Source organism: Hemitrygon akajei, chromosome 3 (genome assembly GCF_048418815.1).
Source record: "Hemitrygon akajei chromosome 3, sHemAka1.3, whole genome shotgun sequence".
Classification (NCBI taxonomy): domain Eukaryota; kingdom Metazoa; phylum Chordata; class Chondrichthyes; order Myliobatiformes; family Dasyatidae; genus Hemitrygon; species Hemitrygon akajei.
The window spans coordinates 140,330-161,084 of NC_133126.1; the positions used below are offsets into that span (position 1 = coordinate 140,330).

At 43.1% G+C, this 20,755-nt stretch overlaps 1 protein-coding gene across 2 annotated transcripts in view; it reads right to left on the reverse strand.

The window, feature by feature from the left end:
* The window catches only part of syne3 (spectrin repeat containing, nuclear envelope family member 3), a 154,207-nt gene that overhangs the window by 11,781 nt on the left and 121,671 nt on the right, over window positions 1-20,755 (reverse strand). For both annotated transcript variants that reach the window (XM_073039109.1, XM_073039111.1), the window contains 2 exons: window positions 7,022-7,177; window positions 5,002-5,037 (listed from right to left, as the gene is read on the reverse strand). In XM_073039109.1, coding sequence (XP_072895210.1) covers window positions 5,002-5,037; window positions 7,022-7,177 — 192 coding nt within the window. The remainder of the gene's footprint in view (window positions 1-5,001; window positions 5,038-7,021; window positions 7,178-20,755) is intronic.

Sequence of the window (20,755 nt, forward strand, 5' to 3'; positions counted from 1 at the left end):
AGGGGGTTAATATATGAGGAGTGTTTGGCAGCTTTGGGCCTGTATTCATTGGAATTTAGAAGAATGCGGGGGGATCTCATAGAACATAGAATAGTACGGTACATTACAGGCCCGTCGGCCCACAATGTTGTGCCAACCCTCAAACCCTGCTTCCCGTATAACCCCCCACCTTAAATTCCTCCATATACCTGTCTAGTAGTCTCTTAAACTTCACTAGTGTATCTGCCTCCACCACTGTCTCAGGCAGTATATTCCACGCACAAACCACTCCCTGAGTGAAAAACCTTCCTCTAATATCCCCCTTGAACTTCCCTCCCTTTACCTTAAAGCCATGTCCTCTTGTACCGAGCTGTGGTGCCCTGGGGAAGAGGCGCTGGCTGTCCACTCTGTCTATTCCTCTTAATATCTTGTACACCTCTATCATGTCTCCTCTCATCTTCCTTCTCTCCAAAGAGTAAAGCCCTAGCTCCCTTAATCTCTGATCATAATCCATACTCTCTAAACCAGGCAGCATCCTGGTAGATCTCCTCTGTACCCTTTCCAATGCTTCCACATCCTTCCTATAGTGAGGCGACCAGAAATGGATGCAGTACTCCAAGTGTGGCCTAACCAGAGTTTCATAGAGCTGCATAATTACATCGCGTCTCTTACACTCTGTCCCTCGACTTATGAAAGCCAACACCCCATAAGCTTTCTTAACTACCCTATCTACCCGTGAGGCAACTTTCAGGGATCTGTGGACATGTACCCCCAGATCCCTCTGCTCCTCCACACTACCAAGTGTCCTGCCATTTACTTTATACTCTGCCTTGGAGTTCGTCCTTCCAAAGTGTACCACCTCACACTTCTCCAGGTTGAACTCCATCTGCCACTTCTCAGCCCACTTCTGCATCCTATCAATGTCTCTCTGCAATCTTCGACAATCCTCTACATTATCTACAACACCACCAACCTTTGTGTCGTCTGCAAATTTGCCTTCTACCCCCACATCCAGGTCGTTAATTAAAATCACGAAAAGTAGAGGTCCCAGAACAGATCCTTGTGGGACACCACTAGTCATAACCCTCCAATATGAATGTACTCCCTCCACCACGACCCTCTGCCTTCTGCAGGCAAGCCAATTCTGAATCCACCTGGCCAAACTTCCCTGGATCCCATGCCTTCTGACTTTCTGAATAAACCTACCGTGTGGAACCTTGTCAAATGCCTTATTAAAATCCATGTAGATTACATCCACTGCACTACCCTCATCTATATGCCTGGTCACCTCCTCAAAGAACTCTATCAGGCTTGTGAGACACGATCTGCCCTTCACAAAGCCATGATGACTGTCCCTGATCACACCATGATTCTCTAAATGCCCACAGATCTTATCTCTAAGAATCTTTTCCAACAGCTTTCCCACCACAGACGTAAGGCTCACTGGTCTATAATTACCCGGACTATCCCCACTACCTTTTTTGAACAAGGGGACAACATTCGCCTCCCTCCAATCCTCCGGTACCATTCCCGTGGATAACAAGGACATAAAGATCCTAGCCAGAGGCTTAGCAATCTCTTCCCTCACCCTGTGGAGCAGCCTGGGGAATATTCCGTCAGGCCCCGGGGACTTATCCGTCCTAATGTATTTTAACAACTCCAACACCTCCTCTCCCTTAATATCAACATGCTCCAGAACATCAACCTCACTCATATTGTCCTCACCGTCATCAAGTTCCCTCTCATTGGTGAAAACCGAAGAGAAGCATTCATTGGGGACCTCGCTCACTTTCACAGCCTCCAGGCACATCTTCCCACTTTTATCTCTAATTGGTCCTACCTTCACTCCTGTCATCCTTTTGTTCTTCACATAATTGAAGAATGCCTTGGGGTTTTCCTTTACCCTACTCGCCAAGGCCTTCTCATACCCCCCTTCTTGCTCTTCTCAGCCCCTTAAGCTCCTTTCTTGCTACCCTATATTCCTCATTAGACCCATCTGATCCTTGCTTCCTAAACCTCATGTATGCTGCCTTCTTCCACCTGACTAGATTTTCCACCTCACGTCACCCATGGTTCCTTCACCCCACCATTCTTTATCTTCCTCACCGGGACAAATTTATCCCTAACATCCTGCAAGAGATCCTTAAACATCGACCACATGTCCATAGTACATCTCCCTGAAAAAACATCATCCCAATTCACACCTGCAAGTTCTAGCCTTATAGCCTCATAATTTGCCCTTCCCCAATTAAAAATTTTCCTGTCCTCTCTGATTCTACCACGATAATGCTAAATGCCAGGGAGCGGTGATCACTGTCCCCCAGATGCTCACCCACTGACAGATCTGTGACCTGACCCGGTTTGTTACCTCATACTAGATCTATTATGGCATTCCCCCTAGTCGGCCTGTCAACATACTGTGACAGGAATCCATCCTGGACACACTTAAACTCTGCACCATCTAAACCCTTGGAACTAATATTAGGGAAGTTAAAGTCACCCACGATAACAACCCTGTTATTTTTGCACCTTTCCAAAATTTGCCTCCCAATCTGCTCCTCAGTATCTCTGAGGCTACCAGGGGGCCTATAGAATACCCCCAGTAGAGTAACTGCTCCCTTCCTGTTCCTGACTTCCACCCATACTGACTCAAAAGAGGATCCTGCTACATTACCCACCCTTTCTGTAGCTGTAATTTTATCCCTGACCAGTAATGCCACCCCTCCTGCCCTCCCCCCCCCCCCCTCGCTATCCCTTTTAAAGCACTGAAATCCAGGAATATTGAGAATCCATTCCTGCCCTGGTGCCAGCCAAGTCTCTGTAATGGCCACTACATTATAATTCCATGTATATATTCAAGCTCTCAGTTCATCACCTTTGTTCCTGATGCTTCTTGCATTGAAGTACACACACTTTAACCCTTCTACCTTACTACCTTTACACCCTTTTCACCCTTCTCTTTCCTCAAAGCCTCTCTATATGTTAGATCTGGCTTTACTCCATGCACTTCTTTCACTGCTCTATCACTCCGGGTCACATCCCCCTTGCAAATTAGTTTAAACCCTCCCGAACCATGCTAGCAAATCTACCTGCAAGGATATTGCTCCCCCTCGAGTTCAGGTGCAACCCATCCAATCTGTACAGGACCCACCTTCCCCAGAAGAGATCCCAATGATCCAAAAATCTAAAACCCTGCCCACTGCACCAAATCCTCAGCCACGCATTCAGCTGCCATCTCCTCCAATTCTTACCATCACTATCACATAGCACTGGCAGCAATCCTGAGAACACCACCCTTGAGGTCCTGTTCTTCAGCCTTCTGCCTAGTTCCCGAAACTCACACTTCAGGACCTCATCCCTCTTCCTGCCTATGTCATTGGTACCAACATGTATCATGACTTCTGGTTGCTTTCCTCTCGTACCAGGATGTCATACACCCGGTCGGACCCTGGCACCCGGGAGGCAACAAACCATGCCGGTGTCCTTCTCACATCCACAAAATTGCCTGTCTGCTCCCCTGACTATCGAGTCTCCAATGACGACAGCTCTCCTCTTCTCCGTCCCATCCTTCTGCACCACAGGGTCAGACTCAGTGCCAGAGGCCCTGCCACCGTGCCTCACACCTGGTCAGTTGTCCTCGCCAACAGTATCCAGGATGGTAAACTTATTATTCAGGGGAATGGCTACAGGGGTGCTCTGCACTACCTGTCGACTCACCTTCGTTTTCCCCCCTCTGACTGTCACCTAACAACCTGCTTCCGGCAGCCTAGGTGTGACTACCTCCCTGTAGCTCTCATCTATGACTCCTCATTCTCCCTTATGAGTCGAAGGTCATCCAGATCGCCCAGCTGCATGCACTTCTGGCAGATGTGATTGCGGGAGAGGGGAGTTCCCCCAAGACTGCCACATCTCACAGGAGAAGCACGTCACTGTTTCAGGAGGCATTGTAAAGACTAACTGGGAACAAACTTGTCCTCCGCCTCTTCTCGTCGAAGCCTCTCGAGTCAAAGCCTCAAATCTCCACTCCTTCACTGGCCCACTCACTCACTGGCCGCTTTCATCTCATTGAAACCTAACGAAATTTGAAAGGACTAGATAAGGTGGATGTGGAGAGGAAGTTCCTTATGATGAGGGTATCCAGAACTAGAAGGCACAGCCTCAAAATTAAGGGGCAACCCTTTAGAACAGAGGCAAGGAAGAATTTTTTTAGCCAGAGTAGTAAATCTGTGAAATATTTTGCGGTGGATGCCAGGTCCACGTATATATTTAAGGCGGAAGTTGATCATTTCCTAATTGGTCAGGGCATTAGGGTTAGGGTTAGGGTTAGGGTTAGGGTTAGGGTTAGGGTTGAGTGGGATCTGGGATCAGCCATGATGGAATGGTGGAGCAGACTCAATAGGCCGAATGGCCTAATTCTGCTCCTGTATCTTATGGTCTTTTGACATAGGCTCAGTGTGAGAGGAAAAAGTTTGAAAGAGATTTGTGAGGCAAATATACAACACAGAGAATGGTAGCTGCTTGAAACACAGGGGAAACACCCTAATGCCAGGGGAAGTGGTGAAAGCAGATATGACAGCAGCACAGAAGAGGCATTAGATAAACAGGGAATGAGGAATTTCAACCACGTGCAGGGAGACGGGATTAGTTTGGATTGGTATTATGGCCATGTAGTCACCTTGGGCCGGAGGTCTTTTCCTGTAATAGGACCATTACATGTTCTGTGATGGTCTCTGCCTCCACCATACATCAGGCAGCACGTATACCTTGGTGAAATTCTTCCAACAAATCCCCTGAAATCTCCTTTGCCTGTAGTTAGAAAAGCTTCTGCTCAGGGACATTTCTCAACATTCACCCTACATACACCCTTCAACAGTTTGTATACCTCCCCCCCCACCAATCTTCCTGATGACAGGAAAACAAACTCAACCTATCTATCCATGGGCATTACAAAACTATTTCACTAAAACTGGCTGCAAAGGCACAATTCAAATGAAACATGAAGATTTAAAGAAGTGTGATCACCTTTCCAAATTCTTCAACTTCATCTTGGCCTTGACTCTGCAGAAACAATCACAAGATAGACAGTGAAAGAAAAAAAAACTATCAGCTACTGAACAGACTGAATGCAGGCATAAAAGACAGTCCTTATGTATAGAAACATATAAAAACTACAGCACAATACAGGCCCTTATATATGTATATTTAAGGCAGAGGCTGATAGATTCTTAAAACAAAGTACACTGCAGATGCTGTGGTCAAATCAACACGTACAAAAGCTGGATGAACTCAGCAGGTCGGGCAGCATCTGTTGAAATGAGCAGTCAACGTTTCGAACCGAAACCCTTCGTCAGGACTGAAGAAGGAGGGGGAGGGTGGAAAACCAATCAGAGGAAAGATCAAGGGGTGGGGGAGGGGAAGCAGGGAGGTGATAGGCAGGAGAGGTGAAGAAAGAATTTAAGGGGAAAGCACTATGGGTAGTAGAAGGCGGCAGAATCATGAGAGAGGTGATAGGCAGCTAGAAGAGGAGACAGAGTGAAAGTGGGATGGTGGAAGGGAGAGGGAGGGAATTACCAGAAGTTGGAGAATTCGATGTTCATCCCAAGGGGCTCTGGAGACTACCCAGACGGTATATGACGTGTTGCTCCTCCAACCTGAGTTTGGCCTCATCATGGCAGTAGAGGAGGCCATGTATGGACATATCCGAATGGGAATGTGAAGCAGAGTTGAAGTGGGTGGCAACCGGGAGGTCCTGTCTGTTGTGGCGGACGGAGCGTAGGTGTTTGACGAAGCAGTCCCCTAATCTGCGTCGGGTCTCGTCGATGTAGAGGAGGCCGCACCAGGAGGACCGGATGCAATAGATTACCCCAACAGACTCACAAGTGAAATGTTGCCTCACCTGAAAGGACTGTTTGGGGCCCTGAATGGTGGTAAGAGAGGAGGTGTAGGGACAGGTGTAGCACTTACGCTTGCAGGGATAAGTACCAGGTGGGAGATCTGTGGGGAGGGACGTGTGGACCAGGCAGTCACGGAGGGAACAATCCCTGCGAAAAGCAGAGAGAGAAAGATGTGCTTAGCGGTGGGGTCCTGTTGAAGATGGCGGAAGTTGCAGAGGATAATATGCTGGATCCGGAGGCTGGTGGGGTGATAGGTGAGGACAAGGGGAACACGGTCCCTGTTGTGGTGACGGGAAGATGGGGTGAGGGCTGAAGTGCAGGAAATGGAGGAGATGTGGGTAAGGGCATCGTTGATGACGGCAGAAGTGAAACCATAATAGATTCTTGATTGGTCAGAGCATGAAGTAATACAGGGAGAAGGCAGGAGACGGGGGCTGAGAGGAAAAATGGATCGCCACAATGAAAAGGCGGAGCAGACTTGATGGGCCAAATGGCCTAATTCTGGTCTTATATCTTTGGTCTTGATGATCTAATGGAGATATACATGGCGTATTTCCTCATATACACAGAGCGGTGGGGGCGTCTGGAAGGCACTGCCAGGGATGGTGGTGGAGGTGAATACACCAGAGGTGTTTAAGAGGCTCTCAAATAGGCAAATGAATGTATAAGAAATGGAAGTGCATGGACATTGTGTAGGCAAAAGGGATTAGTTGTTACATATTTAATTGGTTCAACACAATATGGTGGTCAGAAGGATTTTTGTGCTGTGCTGTTCTACAGTAGCTTTCACACTAGGCACACTGATATGCTGGTGCATATGAGTCAGAGTGGGAGTTGAAGAAGAAACCAAGGACAATACATTTCATCTTTGAAATGCTGATGTTGTGGTAACCACAGTTGGATGTCAAACAATTTACCTATGCAGGGCACCAAGATGGCAGAGAGATGCAAATAGACATTAGCCTTAAACACTGGATACTCAACCTCCAAGAAAGAATCAAGTTATTCAACTCCGGGAATGGAGCTTGAGAACAAAAGCTTTAAGTCACCAGTTGCACAAAAGGGTCAAGTGTCCAATCATGTACACAGAAATCAAAACAGTGACAGTTTTTGAAGTATTTGGATGTGATTTAAGCCACAGGACATACCAGGAGGTCTCCTGCTTCACTGAGCTTTGTTTTATACAAAATCCATCGATATCGCAAATCTTCCAGCTGTTTCTCTTCTTCATTCACTCTGGCACACTCAACACCTATCAGCTCTTCAAAAATCTTCTGACCATGAGGTACATGACAGTTCAGCACCTGGAAACAATTTATCATTTATTTGAAAAAATTAGAAACTCCCATTACTTTATTCATGCTCAGAGGGAGCGAAGCTCATCAAGTTCATTTTCATTAAACCATAAACATGTATACCAAAAGACCATAAAAGAGCAGAGCAGTACGAGGCCATTTGGCCCACTGAGTCGCAGTAGTTATGGGGGATTTCAACTTGCAGGTGAACTGGGAGAATCAGGTTGGTGCTGGACCCCAGGATAGGGAGTTTGTAGAGTGCCTACGGGATGCATTCTTGGAACAGCTTGTACGAGAGCTGACCAGAGACAAGGCTATTCTGGATTTAGTGTTGTGTAATGAACAGGATTTGATAAGCGATCTTGAAGTAAAGGAGCCATTAGGAGGTAGTGACCATAATATGATAAGTTTTTATCTGCAATTTGAGAAGGATAAGGGCAGATCGGAGGTGTCAGAGTTGCAGTTGAACAAAGGAGACTATGGAGCCATGAGGGAGGAGCTGGCCAAAGTTAACTGGACAGATATCCTAGCAGAAAAGACAGTGGAACAGCAATGGCAGGTATTCTTGGGAATAATGCACAAGGTGCAAAATCAGTTCATCCCCTGGAGAAGGAAGGATTCAAAGGGGGGAAAGGGGCCACAGTGGTTGACAAAGGAAGTCAGAGATTGCATAGCATTAAAAAAAAAGAAATATGACAGAGCTAAGGCGATTAGGAAATTTTTAAGGAACAACAGAACTTAACTAAAAAGGCAATACGGGGAGAAAAAAATGAGGTACGAACGCAAGCTAGCCAGGAATATAAAGGAGGATAGCAAAAGCTTTTTTAGGTATGTGAAGAGAAAGAAGATAGTTAAGAACAATGTTGGGCCCTTGAAGAATGAATTCGGTGAAATTGTTATGGGGAACAGAGAAATGGCAGAAGAATTTAATAAGTACTTTAGATCTGTCTTCACTAGGGAAGACACAAGCAATCTCCCAGATGTATGGATGGGCCAAGGACATAGGGTAACAGAGGAAATGAAACAGATTGACATTAGGAAGGAAACAGTGATGAGTAGACTGATGGGACTGAAGGCTGACAAATCCCCAGGTCCAGATGGTCTGCATCCTAGGGTACTAAAGGAGGTGGCCCTGGAAATTGCAGATGTATTGTTAATCATTTTCCAATGTTCCTTAGATTCAGGATCAGTTCCTGAGGATTGGAGAATGGCTAATATTATCCCACTTTTTAAGAAAGGAGGGAGGGAGAAAACAGAGAACTACCGTCCTGTCAGCCTAACATCAGTAGTGGGGAAGATGCTAGAGTCCATTATTAAAGATGAAATAGTGGCATATCTAGATAGCAGTGATAGGATTGGACTGAGCCAGCATGGATTTACCAAGGGCAAATCAAGTTTGACTAATCTATTGGAGTTTTTCGAGGATGTAACCAGGAAGTTAGACAAGGGAGATCCAGTGGATGTAGTGTACCTCGATTTTCAGAAGGCATTTGATAAGGTCCCACATAGGAGATTGGTGGGTAAAATCAGAGCTCATGGCATTGGGGGGAAGATATTGACATGGATAGAAAACTGGTTGGCAGATAGAAAACAAAGGGTAGCGGTGAATGGGTGTTTCTCAGAATGGCAGGTGGTGACTAGTGGGGTGCCACAGGGCTCGGTATTGGGACCACAGCTGTTTACGATTTACATCAACGATTTAGATGAAGGCATTGAGAATAACATCAGCAAGTTTGCTGATGATACTAAGCTGGGTGGCAGTGTGACATGTGATGAGGATGTTAGGAGAATTCAGGGTGACTTGGATAGGCTGGGTGAGTGGGCAGATACTTGGCAGATGACGTTTAATGTGAATAAGTGTGAGGTTATCCACTTTGGGAGTAAGAACAGGAAGGCAGATTATTATCTGAACGGTGTAGAGTTAGGTAAGGGAGAAATACAAAGAGAGCTAGGAGTCCTTGTTCATCAGTCACTGAAGGTGAATGAGCAAGTGCAGCAGGCAGTGAAGAAGGCTAGTGGAATGTTGGCCTTTATTACAAAGGGAATTGAGTACAAGAGCAAGGAAATCCTTTTGCATTTTTACAGGGCCCTGGTGAGACCTCTGCTGGAGCATTGTGTACAGTTTTGGTCTCCAGGGTTAAGGAAGGACATCCTGGCTGTAGAGGAAGTGCAGTGTGCACTGTGCAGATTCACAAGGTTAATTCCTGGGATGTCCGGACTGTCTTACGCAGAGAGGTTAGAGAGACTGGGCTTGTACACGCTGGAATTAAGGAGATTGAGAGGGGATCTGATTGCAACATATAAGATTATTAAGGGATTGGGCAAGATAGAGGCAGGAAATATGTTCCAGATGCTGGGAGAGTCCAGTACCAGAGGGCATGGTTTAAGAATATGGGGTAGGTCATTTAGGACAGAGTTAAGGAAAAACTTCTTCTCCCAGAGAGTTGTGGGGGTCTGGAATGCACTGCCTCAGAAGGCAGTGGAGGCCAATTCTCTGGATGCTTTCAAGAAGGAGCTAGATAGGTATCTTATGGATAGGGGAATCAAGGGATATGGGGACAAGGCAGGAACCGGGTATTGATAGTAGATGATCAGCCATGATCTCAGAATGGCGGTGCAGGCTTGAAGGGCCGAATGGTCTACTTCTGCACCTATTGTCTACTGACTATTGTCAAATATCCCCTGAACATTTCCCACATTTTCCTGAACCTCCTCTGAACTCTCTCCAGTTTCAGCACAACCTTTCTAAGGGGCCTAAACTCTTCACAAAACTCCAAGTGAGACCTCAGCACTGCTTTATAAAGTTTCAACATTAAATCATTGCTTTTATACTCTAGTCCTCTTGAAATGAATGCAAACATTAACCCTTTGGAAACACTGCACAAGGACTCCCAAGTTCCTATGTACCTCATTTTTTTTGTATTTTCTCTCTCTCCACTGAGAAAATGATCAACTCTTTCATTTCTTCTACCAAAGTGCATGACCATACACTTCCCATCACTATATTCCATTTGCAATTTCTTTGCACATCCTCCTACTCTGTCCTGTAGCCTCTCTACTTCCTCAAAACTACCTTCCTCTCCACTTACCTTCATATCGTCTGCAAACTTTGCAACATAGCTATCAATTCCACCACATAACGTAAAACTGACAACACTGACTCCTGTGACAGACCTCTAGTCACTGGCAGCCAGCCAGAAAAGCATCCTTTTATTCCCACTCTTTGCCTCCTGCCAATCAGCCTCTGCTTTATCCATGACTGAATCTATCTTGTAATACCAGAGGACTTCTGGGTCACCAAGGGAATGACGGCGTAGGGAAAGGTCTCGCGACAAAAAAGAATGTAAACTGCCCCAAAGTCAAAATTAGACAAATATTTAGTATTGTATAACTATATCAATAAAAGGGGCAAGGATGATGTCTAAATACAAGAATAAAAAGCCCGTTCAGAAAGCTGATAAAAACGAGACACAGCAAGACGAGGGGCTTAGCCTCTCCATGGCTAGCCAGGAAGGAGATCATGAGGAGGAATCAGTAAAACCTGACTTTGATTTTCAGAGAGATTCGTGATTTCCGACGAGATATAAACAAACAGCTGGAAGATATTAAAGGAGAGATAGCAAAAACTAATTAGAGGTTAGATGAAGCTGAAGTGAGGATTGTAGGGACTGAGGAGAGGCTGCAAAACGCAGAGGAAGTGACAGCAGAAATGCTAAAGCTAATAGACCAAGAAGGTCACTCAAGAAGGGAAAATGTGAGGATATACGGAGTTCCTGAAGGAGCTGAAGGTAAACACAATTGATGATTCCCTTCGTGGAGAAGCTGCTTAGACAGAACCTTGATATACCAGACGCAAAAGACCTACAGATACAAAGGGCCCACCGCATGTTAGCACTGCAGCCTCCGGCAGGCGCCCAGCCCAAATCGATTCTAGTCAGATTGCTCAGTTACAGAACGAAGGAAGAAGTGCTTAAACTGGCATGGCAAAAGAAAGGCTTTATGTGGAGCAACTGTAAAATCAGCTTCGACCATGATTACGCACCGGGGTTCCTTGCCAAATGGAAGGAATACGCGAAAACATGGAGGGTCCTGAAGGAAAACAACATCAAATTCTAGATCCTGTACCCAGCTCGGCTAAGAGTTTTTTATGATAAAGGGACAAAAACCTACGCTATAGTGGAGGAGGCAACGTTGGACCGGGGACTGCGGACCATAAAAGTTATCACCTAACCGGAGTCACTACTGGAGAGGATTTGGCGGAAGTCATGGTAGCCAATGCGGCGAGGATGCTACACTCGAACCAGAGTGTCAAGCTACAAGAAAAAGCTATGCATTCAGACGCGAACGTACAGAGAGTATAGTTTAATTAAGAGAAATGACTGATAAGAGTAAATCAGACTTAAAGGGAAAATTAAAATTGGTAACTGAAAAAAAAACTAGACGGAATAACTTGAATGATAGCAATATGGTCAAGACATGAAAAGGAGAGAATTCTCTATGACTGTTCACATTGCAGAGGGCCCTCTAACACAGGCGGGAGATAGAGGTTCTCCCTCTGAACTGAGGCAGGTCGGTGCTCAGGCCTCACTGTTGGAAGTTTGGGAAATTTCTCAAATGTTCTATGTTCAAAAATGCCTAGGGTTTGGTTTTGTGTTTTGGTGCACTGTTGAAAAGGGATTGCTTACTGTTTGCTTAGAAAAGGAGAGTGTTTTCTTTTCTACTAGAGAAAAATGCAAATTGAACCGGTAAAAATAATTTCCTATAATGTTAATGGGGTTTTGAATCCAATTAAGAGAAATAAGATTATGTCTAAATTGAAAGAAGAGAGGGCACAAATAGCTTTCTTTCAGGAAACTCACATGAGCCAATCCGAACATGCAAAATTAAAGAGAATGGGCTTTAAACATTACCTTATTCATCATATAAACTGAGCCACAAAAGAGGAGTAGCTATTTTAATATCAAGTGCTCTTAACTATGAACATATTTCAGAGATTAAAGGCAAGGATGGACAATTTGTAAAGATTACAGGAAAAATAGAAGGTACTGAAATAACATTTCTGAATTTTAAGCTCCACCAGGTAGTGAATGGTCATTCTTTTTGTGAATGGTCACATTTTTGACCTAATGGCCAGCTCTCAAGAGGTGGTAATTTGCGGAGAGGATTTTAATATTAGATTAAACCCTGTATTAGATTTTTCAGGAACAGTTATTCAGAATAAACCTCTAACTAGGAAAGTGAAATCATTGATGGAGGAGTTGGGAATAGTAGATGTGTGGAGGGAATTACACCCCACTAGTAGAGACTATACACATTACTCATTCCCTCATTCAGCTTATTCAAGGATAGACTATTTTTTATATTTAACATAGATAAATTCAGGATAAAAGAATGTAACATTGCAACAATTGATCTGTTGGATCATAGCCCAGTCTGTATGTCTCCAATTCTGGAAAGGAAAATGAGGAAAACACTATGGAGGTTAAATTCACATATACTCAATAACCAGAAAGTAATGGAGAGAATAAGGGGAGAAATTAAAGAATACCTAGACCTTAATGACACAGGAGAAACATCACCAGTGATTTTATGGGAAAGCTGTACTGAGAGGAAAATTATTTCCATTATCACTTATATGAAAAAAATTCAAAGCACAAAAATTAGCAGACCTTCAAGGAAAATTAAAACAACTTCAAGTTGCAGATAGCAACAAAAATAATTCTAATTTAAAACAGGAAATTAAGAAATTGCAAAGTGAAATCGATGAAACAAAGAAATTTTATTTACCTGAGACAAAAGAATTATGAAGTAGGAGGTAAATCAACTAGATTATTAGCATATAAGTTATGTAAACAACAAGCAGCCAATACAATTCATAAAGAATCCAAAAACAAAGCTTGTTGAGAGTACAATAGGGAAAATTCAAGAGAGTTTTGAAACATATTATCGAGAGCTGTACTCTCAACCCCGGGCCTCCAATGAGACCCACATAGACACTTCCCTGAATTCTTTAGAATTACCCAAGCTCACAAATTTACAAAATGAATGTTTATTAGAACCAGCAACTGCCAAAATACTGAACCTGGCCACTTCTAGATTAAAGGCCAGAAAGTCTCCAAAGAGTGGTACAAATCACTGAAGTCACAGTTAGCTCCATTATTACTTAACACCTTTAATTGGATCTTAGAGAGGAGAAATTCCACCTTCTTGGAGAGAGGCGATTATCTCAGTTATTCCTAAAGAGGGTAAAGATGAACTAGAATGCGGTAATTATCGGCCAGTTAGTGTTCTTAATTTGGATTACAAATATTTACATCTATATTAGCTCGTAGACTGGAAAAGCTTCTACCTGGCCTCATCCACTTAGGCTACGTCCACACTAGACCGGATAAATCCATAATCAAAGCTTTTTCTCTTCGTTTTTACTCTCTGTCCACACTAAAATGGCGTTTTCGTCCCCCGAAAATGGAAATTTTCAGAAACACTCTCCAGAGTGTGCAATTTTGAAAATGCCACTTGGGCAGAGCAATGTGGATGGGGTAACTGGAGAAATCTAAAAACATTGTCATTACGTGCTGGAACAGATGGTGACGGCAGTGCACCATTTCACTGTTTTCTTGAACGCAACCTAACAATTTCAGAACAGACAGCAACAAGACTGAAGCCAGAAGTGTTAGAAATGTACTCACCAAATACTTTGACCCATAACTTACTGAATAAATAAGTATACTCACTTTACCCTGTTTTCTGTCCTTGCGTGTATGAAGGTGGTTTACCTATTTATGTAAGTACTTCTCTGACAATAGATGTGTAACAGCCTAATGTAACAGTGTATGCAAATACAAGATAATACTGATGCAGACATGTTTATACATTTAACAAGGGGCTTTATTAATGCAACAGAGTTAGTCAGTATTTCAATGTTCATCGTCAGCCAGGTCATACTGTCTGTGAACTCCCTGTCGGTTGCCTCCATACGCTCCAGTATTTGTTTTTTTTATTTTAAGTCCTCCTGCGTGAGAATCAACAGCTATCCGTCATTTAAGTTTTTCTAGTCTGTAACTGAACAAACGCGCACCAAGTCTTTCACCGTGAAATTCAACACCAAACGTGTTGCTTGTTTTCGGTAGAAGTGTCCTGCACACGCGCAGTAGGAGATTCGCCTAAATATCCGTTTTAATGTGGACAGAAGTATTTTCAAAAAAACGATTAGTGTGGATGCCTATCATTTTTACACGAAACCGGCATTTGCAAAATTATCCGGTCTAGTGTGGACATAGCCTCAGACCAGACTGGATTCATTCAGCAAAGACAAACTCAGGACAACATAAGGAGAGCTTTACACAGAGTACAACAGGTTACTAAGAACGGGACAGAGATAATGGTAGTGGGATGAGATGGGAATTCCTATATAAAGTGTTAGGAAGATTCAGCTTTCAAGAAAGTTCATTATCCCCTTTTTAAGTTTAAATTCAAGGATAAATATCATAAAAATGAATATTCTCGCTTGGTTACTTTACTTTTTCCGGAATTCACCTGTGGAGGTAGACAATAATCAATTTAGGGAATGGGACAAATGGATTTCCCGCTTTATCTGGCAAGGAAAGAAACCTAGAATCCGATTTAACACCTTACAGTTAGGAAAGGAAGGAGGAGGTATGGCACTTCCTTGCTTGACAAATTATTTTTATGCTTCACAGATAACCCCTCTGTTATATTGGTGTAATGGGGAATACAAGGCTAGATGGAAGGAAATAGAATTTGGATTGATTGACAGTTTTCCTCTACAGGACTCAATTGCGGAAAAAGGATCGATGGCCCAATTGGAAAAGATTAAAAACAGCCATATAAATCTCACACTAAAAACATGGCAGAAGGTGTGGAATTTATGACGTTAAAACTTTTTTAGATAGTGTGCTTATGATACCGAATTCTTTCCCAGCAGAGGAGATACAAGATTTGAACTATGGATAAAGAAAGGTCTTACAACCTACCTCTCATTCATACATAAAAGTGCATTACAAAGTTTTCAATCCCTGCAGGACAAACACGGTATAGAACACAACGACTTTTTTTAGGTACTGTGGTAAATATATATACCTGTCTGAATTGCTCCTGTGGCTCCTCCCACAGACCCCTGCTGACTGCTTCTGTGGCTCCTCCCACAGACCCCTGTATAAAGGCGATTGAGGCCTGATGCCCGGCCTCATTCTCCAGGATGTAGTGTTGTTCATTCTTCCAGTCAATAAAAGCCGATATCTCACTTCTTACGTCTCAGAGTGAGTTATTGATGGTGCATCAGGTACCTTCAAGTATGACACTACTTTAACCAGAGTTGTAGATGTACGGACTTATCAACAGCAGAATTAGAAATTTTCAAGATTTTGAATTCGGCTTACAGCTTAATACCAAGTAAATCAATTTCTCGATTATATAATGCCCTTTCTCGTGCCAAAAATGAAAACACATTGTATATAAAAGAGAAGTGGGAAAAGAAGCGGGGTTGGTACTTTCAGAGGAGGTTTGGGGGAAAATATGGAGCTTTCAGTGGTCTTCAACTAACTCTTTGGTTTGGAGAGAACACTGCTTAAAAAATATTATAAGATACTTCAAGACCCCATACCAGGAAAAATATAAAGACACAAACGTGGCATGTTGGAGAAGATGTGGCTCCAAGGAGGCAAATCATTTCCATATTTTTTGGGATTGCCCTAATTTATGTTTATATTGGAAAGGTATTCACAGAACATTAGTTAAGGTATTTAAGATACAGACCCTAACCCTAACCCTAAGATACAGATACCTCTGGACTTTGTGACTCTCTATTTGGGGCATGTATTGTTTTTGGAACAGAAGAAAGATATAAAGTTGCTGCAGGCCCTTTTAGCGGGCAAGTAAGAAATCAATCACCAGAAAGTGGCTAAATCCAGTATCACCTACTTTAGAAGATTGGCATGATATTATTTTGGAAATATTTAAAATGGAAAAGATGACTTACTCCCTGAGAATTCCAAAAGAAAAATTTTAACAAATTTGGAATAAATGGATTGAATTTATAACTGCAATTAGAGCAGACTTTAGTTGATTCTCCCAATGGTTCATACTGCTTTTCTCATCAACACGTTAATAGTGTTAACATAAGCTCCCTTGGTTTGAATGTTCACTGTTTTATTTCTGGAAAATGTGGAATTAAGACAAATAAAGGAAAAGATTTGGGGAAAAAAAAGATAATTTGAAGTAAATAAGTACACAAGAATTGTATGTTTATAGGTAGCAGCAAATATGAATGTGTTAAGATACAAACTCATTATTTTGGACAAGAAAGAAATGGACGAGAAGATACATGGAAATTATTATACAACCACTATTATTACTAAATTTTAACAACAATTATTATTTAGTTTAATAGTGTGGAATTACAATTCCACATAAATATCTATTTAAGTGCCTAATTATTTTTTAATATCATCTCAGTGTGTACTTGTGAATGTATAAATATATAGATTTATACATATATAAAAATAGAAAAGGCTTTATATGTAAAAAAAGTTTATGTAATCCTTGTGAATACCTTATCCAAATAAAAATAAAATTTTAAAAAAAAATCTATCTTGTAATACCATAACCTTGTCAAAGACAATCTGAAAATCCAAGTACACAACATCAACCGATTCTCCTTCGTCTATCCTACTTGTTATTTCTTCAAAAACAGATTTGTCATGCAAGGTTTTCCTTTGAAGAAACCATGCTGACTACAGCCCATTTTATTATGTGCCTCCAAGTACCTTGAGATCTCATCCTTAATAATCAACTCCAACATTTTTTCAATCACTGAGATCAGACTAACTGGCCTGCCATTTCCTTTCTTCTATTTCTCTCCCTTCTTGGGGAGTAGAGTAACATTTGCAATTTTCCAGTCTTCAGGAACCACTTCACTGTAACTCTCTTTTAAATGAAAGCCCCTCTACCCTAAGGCTGTGCCCTCTTTTCTGAGACTGCCTACCATGGGCAACATCCATTCCATATCTGCTCTAAGCCTTTCAGCATTTGAAAGGTTTCAATGAGACTAAATTCCAATGAGTACAGGCCCAGTGCCATCAAAAGTTCCCATTTGATAATCCTTTAATCCCAGAATCATCCTTGTGAATCTCCTCTGCACCCTGTCCAATGTCAGCACATCTTTTCTTAGATAAGAAGTCTAAAATTGCTCACAATACTCTCAAGGTGAGGCCTCACCAGTGCTTTATAAAGCCTCAGCATCACATCCCTGCTTTTGTATTCTAGAGGCCTTGAAATGAATGCTAAAATTGCCTTTGCGTTTCTCACCACCAACTTTACCTGCAAGTTAACCTTTAGTGTGTTATGCACAAAGACTCGTGCTACAAGAAAAAGTGCTAACTTAGATCTGGTCCTGTGCAATGAGACAGGTAAGATTAGTAATCTTGTAGTTAAGGATCCTCTTGGAAAGAGTGATCTCAGAATGACTGAGTTCCTCATACAAATAGAGGGTGCAACAGTTCGATCTAAAACTAGTGTACTATGCCTAAACAATGGAGACTACAATGGGATGAGGGAGGAATTGGCTAGTGTAGACTGGCAACACAGGCTATATGGTGGGATGGTTGAGGAACAGTGGAAGACTTTCAAAGAGAGTTTTCATGGTGCTCAACAAAAGTATATTCCAGTTATATTGTCGCAATCCAATAACAATTAATACAGTCAGGGCTTGGAGGATGGTGCGACAAATTGAGGGCAATGCAGCGAAAATATCACCCTTCAATCCAATAACCAGCAGTCCAGATTTTCAGCCTGGTATAATGGATTCTGGATTTAAACTTTGGATTTCTAAGGGTACTTTCCATCTAGATTTGTTTGATGAAGGAACGATGATGTCTTTTAGTCAAATAGTACAGAAATTTAACATACCCAACAAGGATCTTTTTTGTTTCTTTCAGGTAAAAGATTATATACAGAATAAAACATTATTGTTAACTGATTTCTATAGTTCTGACATAAAAAAGAGGGTGTTTTGTTCTAAGGGTGAAGTCTCCATTAGTACTTTTTAGAGCATCCTGTGGGAATGTTCTTGTGGAGAGGTTGAGCAGCTGGGAAGGGTCTGGGAGGAAGAGCTGGGAGTAGAAATTACAGCTGAAACATGGGAAGACATCTGTGATAATGCAAAGAAAATCTCCGTTTGTAACAGAACTAAAGCATTGCAACTCAAAATTCTGCATAGAGCCCATCTGACTCCTGATCGTCTCTCGAAATTTAAGACGGGGGTTTCTCCAAAGTGTTCTAAATGTAAGGTAAATACTGGAACTTTCAACCACTGTTTTTGGACGTCCCAAACTTCAGGCATACTGGAGTGATATTTTGGATGAAATGGAAAAGATTCTGAAGATGGAGCTTGAACTGGACCCAGTGTCTTTTCTCTTAGGCTTACCCAGCGGTCATATTATTAATGTACATCAGAAAAAACTTCTTAACATTCTGACTTTTTGTGTGAGGAAGAACATTTTACTTTGTTGGATATCCAATAAGGCCCCCAGACTTTTTGGTTGGTGTAAATTAACCATAGAGTACATTCCTTTGGACTTTGACACGTATGGTACACTCAAAAACAAATAGTTTTCATAAAACATGGCAACCTTTTCTGCAGCATGTAGATGTTTTCCCATGAGACGGTGCAGCATGGCAGCAGTAGCCTTTCAGAGCTGGTGTTACTTTAAGTTAATTTTCTAATTTAAGTTTGAGACACAATTTTTGATTAGGGCACATGGATAACAGAGTGACTATCTACCATCGCTAGATGCTACTACAATACAGAGATCGCCCAAAAACAAACCTTCACGAAGATCTACTGGTTAAATTACATGACCTTGGCTTGCTGAGGAGATCAGGCCTACAGTCCTCGGAGTCGCCTGATGCTGGTGGCTGGAGATGGAGACATCGTAAGCAATGTGCGAGGAAGCGGAAGCGAGGCAAGCGGGCAGGGGTCTGTGTCAGGAAAAAGCAAACCCTAGCTGGCTGGCTCTCCCATCCACTCTGCTCTCCAACGTCTGCTCCCTGGACAATAAAGCAGACTACATCCGACTCCAACGAAATACTCGGCGGGAGTACAGAGTCTGCTGTGCGTACGTTTTTACAGAGACATGGCTCGCTGATGGAATTTCGGACGCTGCCATTCAGCTGGACGGGCTTGCCTTGTTTCAAGCGGACAGGGATGCAGCTCTCTCCGGTAAGACTTGTGGTGGTGGCTTGTGTGGTTACATCAATACGGAATGTTGCAAGAACTCTGTGCTGGTTTCCAGACACTACTCATCGCTAGTGGAGTTTGTGGCTGTTAGATGCAGACCATTTTATTTACCACGGGAATTCACCACTGTCCTCATAGTCAGTGTCTACATTCCCCTCAGCGCTAATGCTAAGGAGGTGCTCTGTGAACTGTACGGGGCTATTAACGAACTGCAGAACGTACACCCTGATGGACTGTTTATTGTTGCCAGAAATTTTAACCACATGAACCTTAAGTCAGTGCTCCCCAAATTCCATCAGTATGTGGACTTTACAACAAGGGGGGAGAACGTGTTGGACCTGGTTCACACAAACATACCCAACGCATACCGGGCGGAGCTCCGCCCCCACCTTGGTTACTCAGACCACATCGCTGTTATGCTAATCCCAGCATACAGACCGCTTGTCAGGCGCTTCAGACCAGTTCAGAAGCAGGTGAAAACCTGGCCAGCAGGAGCCATCTCTGCTCTTCAAGACTGCTTAGAGCACACTGACTGGCACATGTTCAGGGAGGCTGCAACCAACTTAGAGAAGTAGACAGCATCAGTGACTAGCTACATCAGCAAGTGCATTGATGGTGTTACTCTGTCCAAGACCATCACTAAATGCGCTAACCAGAAGCCATGGATAACCGCGGAGGTGTGTGCGCTGCTGAGGACCTGTGACTCCGCCTTCAGAGCAGGCGACAAGGCAGCCCTAACAACAGCAAGGGCCAAACTGTCCTGGGTCATCAGAGGGGAGAGGGGTGCACACGTCCAGTAAATCCACAGCCACTTCCAGGACAGCAGCAACATGCGGCGCATAGAACATAGAACAGTACAGCACATTACAGGCCCTTCAGCACACAATGTTGTGCCGACCCTCAAACCCTGCCTCCCATATAACCCCCCAACCTTAAATTCCTCCATATACCTGTTTAGTAGTCCCTTAAACTTCACTAGTGTATTTGCCTCCACCACTGACTCAGGCAGTGCATTCCACGCACCAACCACTCTCTGACTGAAAAACCTTCCTCTAATATCGCCCTTGAACTTCCTTCCCCTTACCTTAAAGCCATGTCCTCTTGTACTGAGCAATGGTGCCCTCTGGCTGTCCACTCTGTCTATTCCTCTTAATATCTTGTACACCTCAATCATGTCTCCTCTCATCTTCCTTCTCTCCAAAGAGTAAAGCCCTAGCTCCCTTAATCTCTGATCATAATCCACACTCTCTAAACCAGGCAGCATCCTGGTAGATCTCCTCTGCACGCTTTCCAATGCTTCCACATCCTTCCTATACTGAGGCGATCAGAAA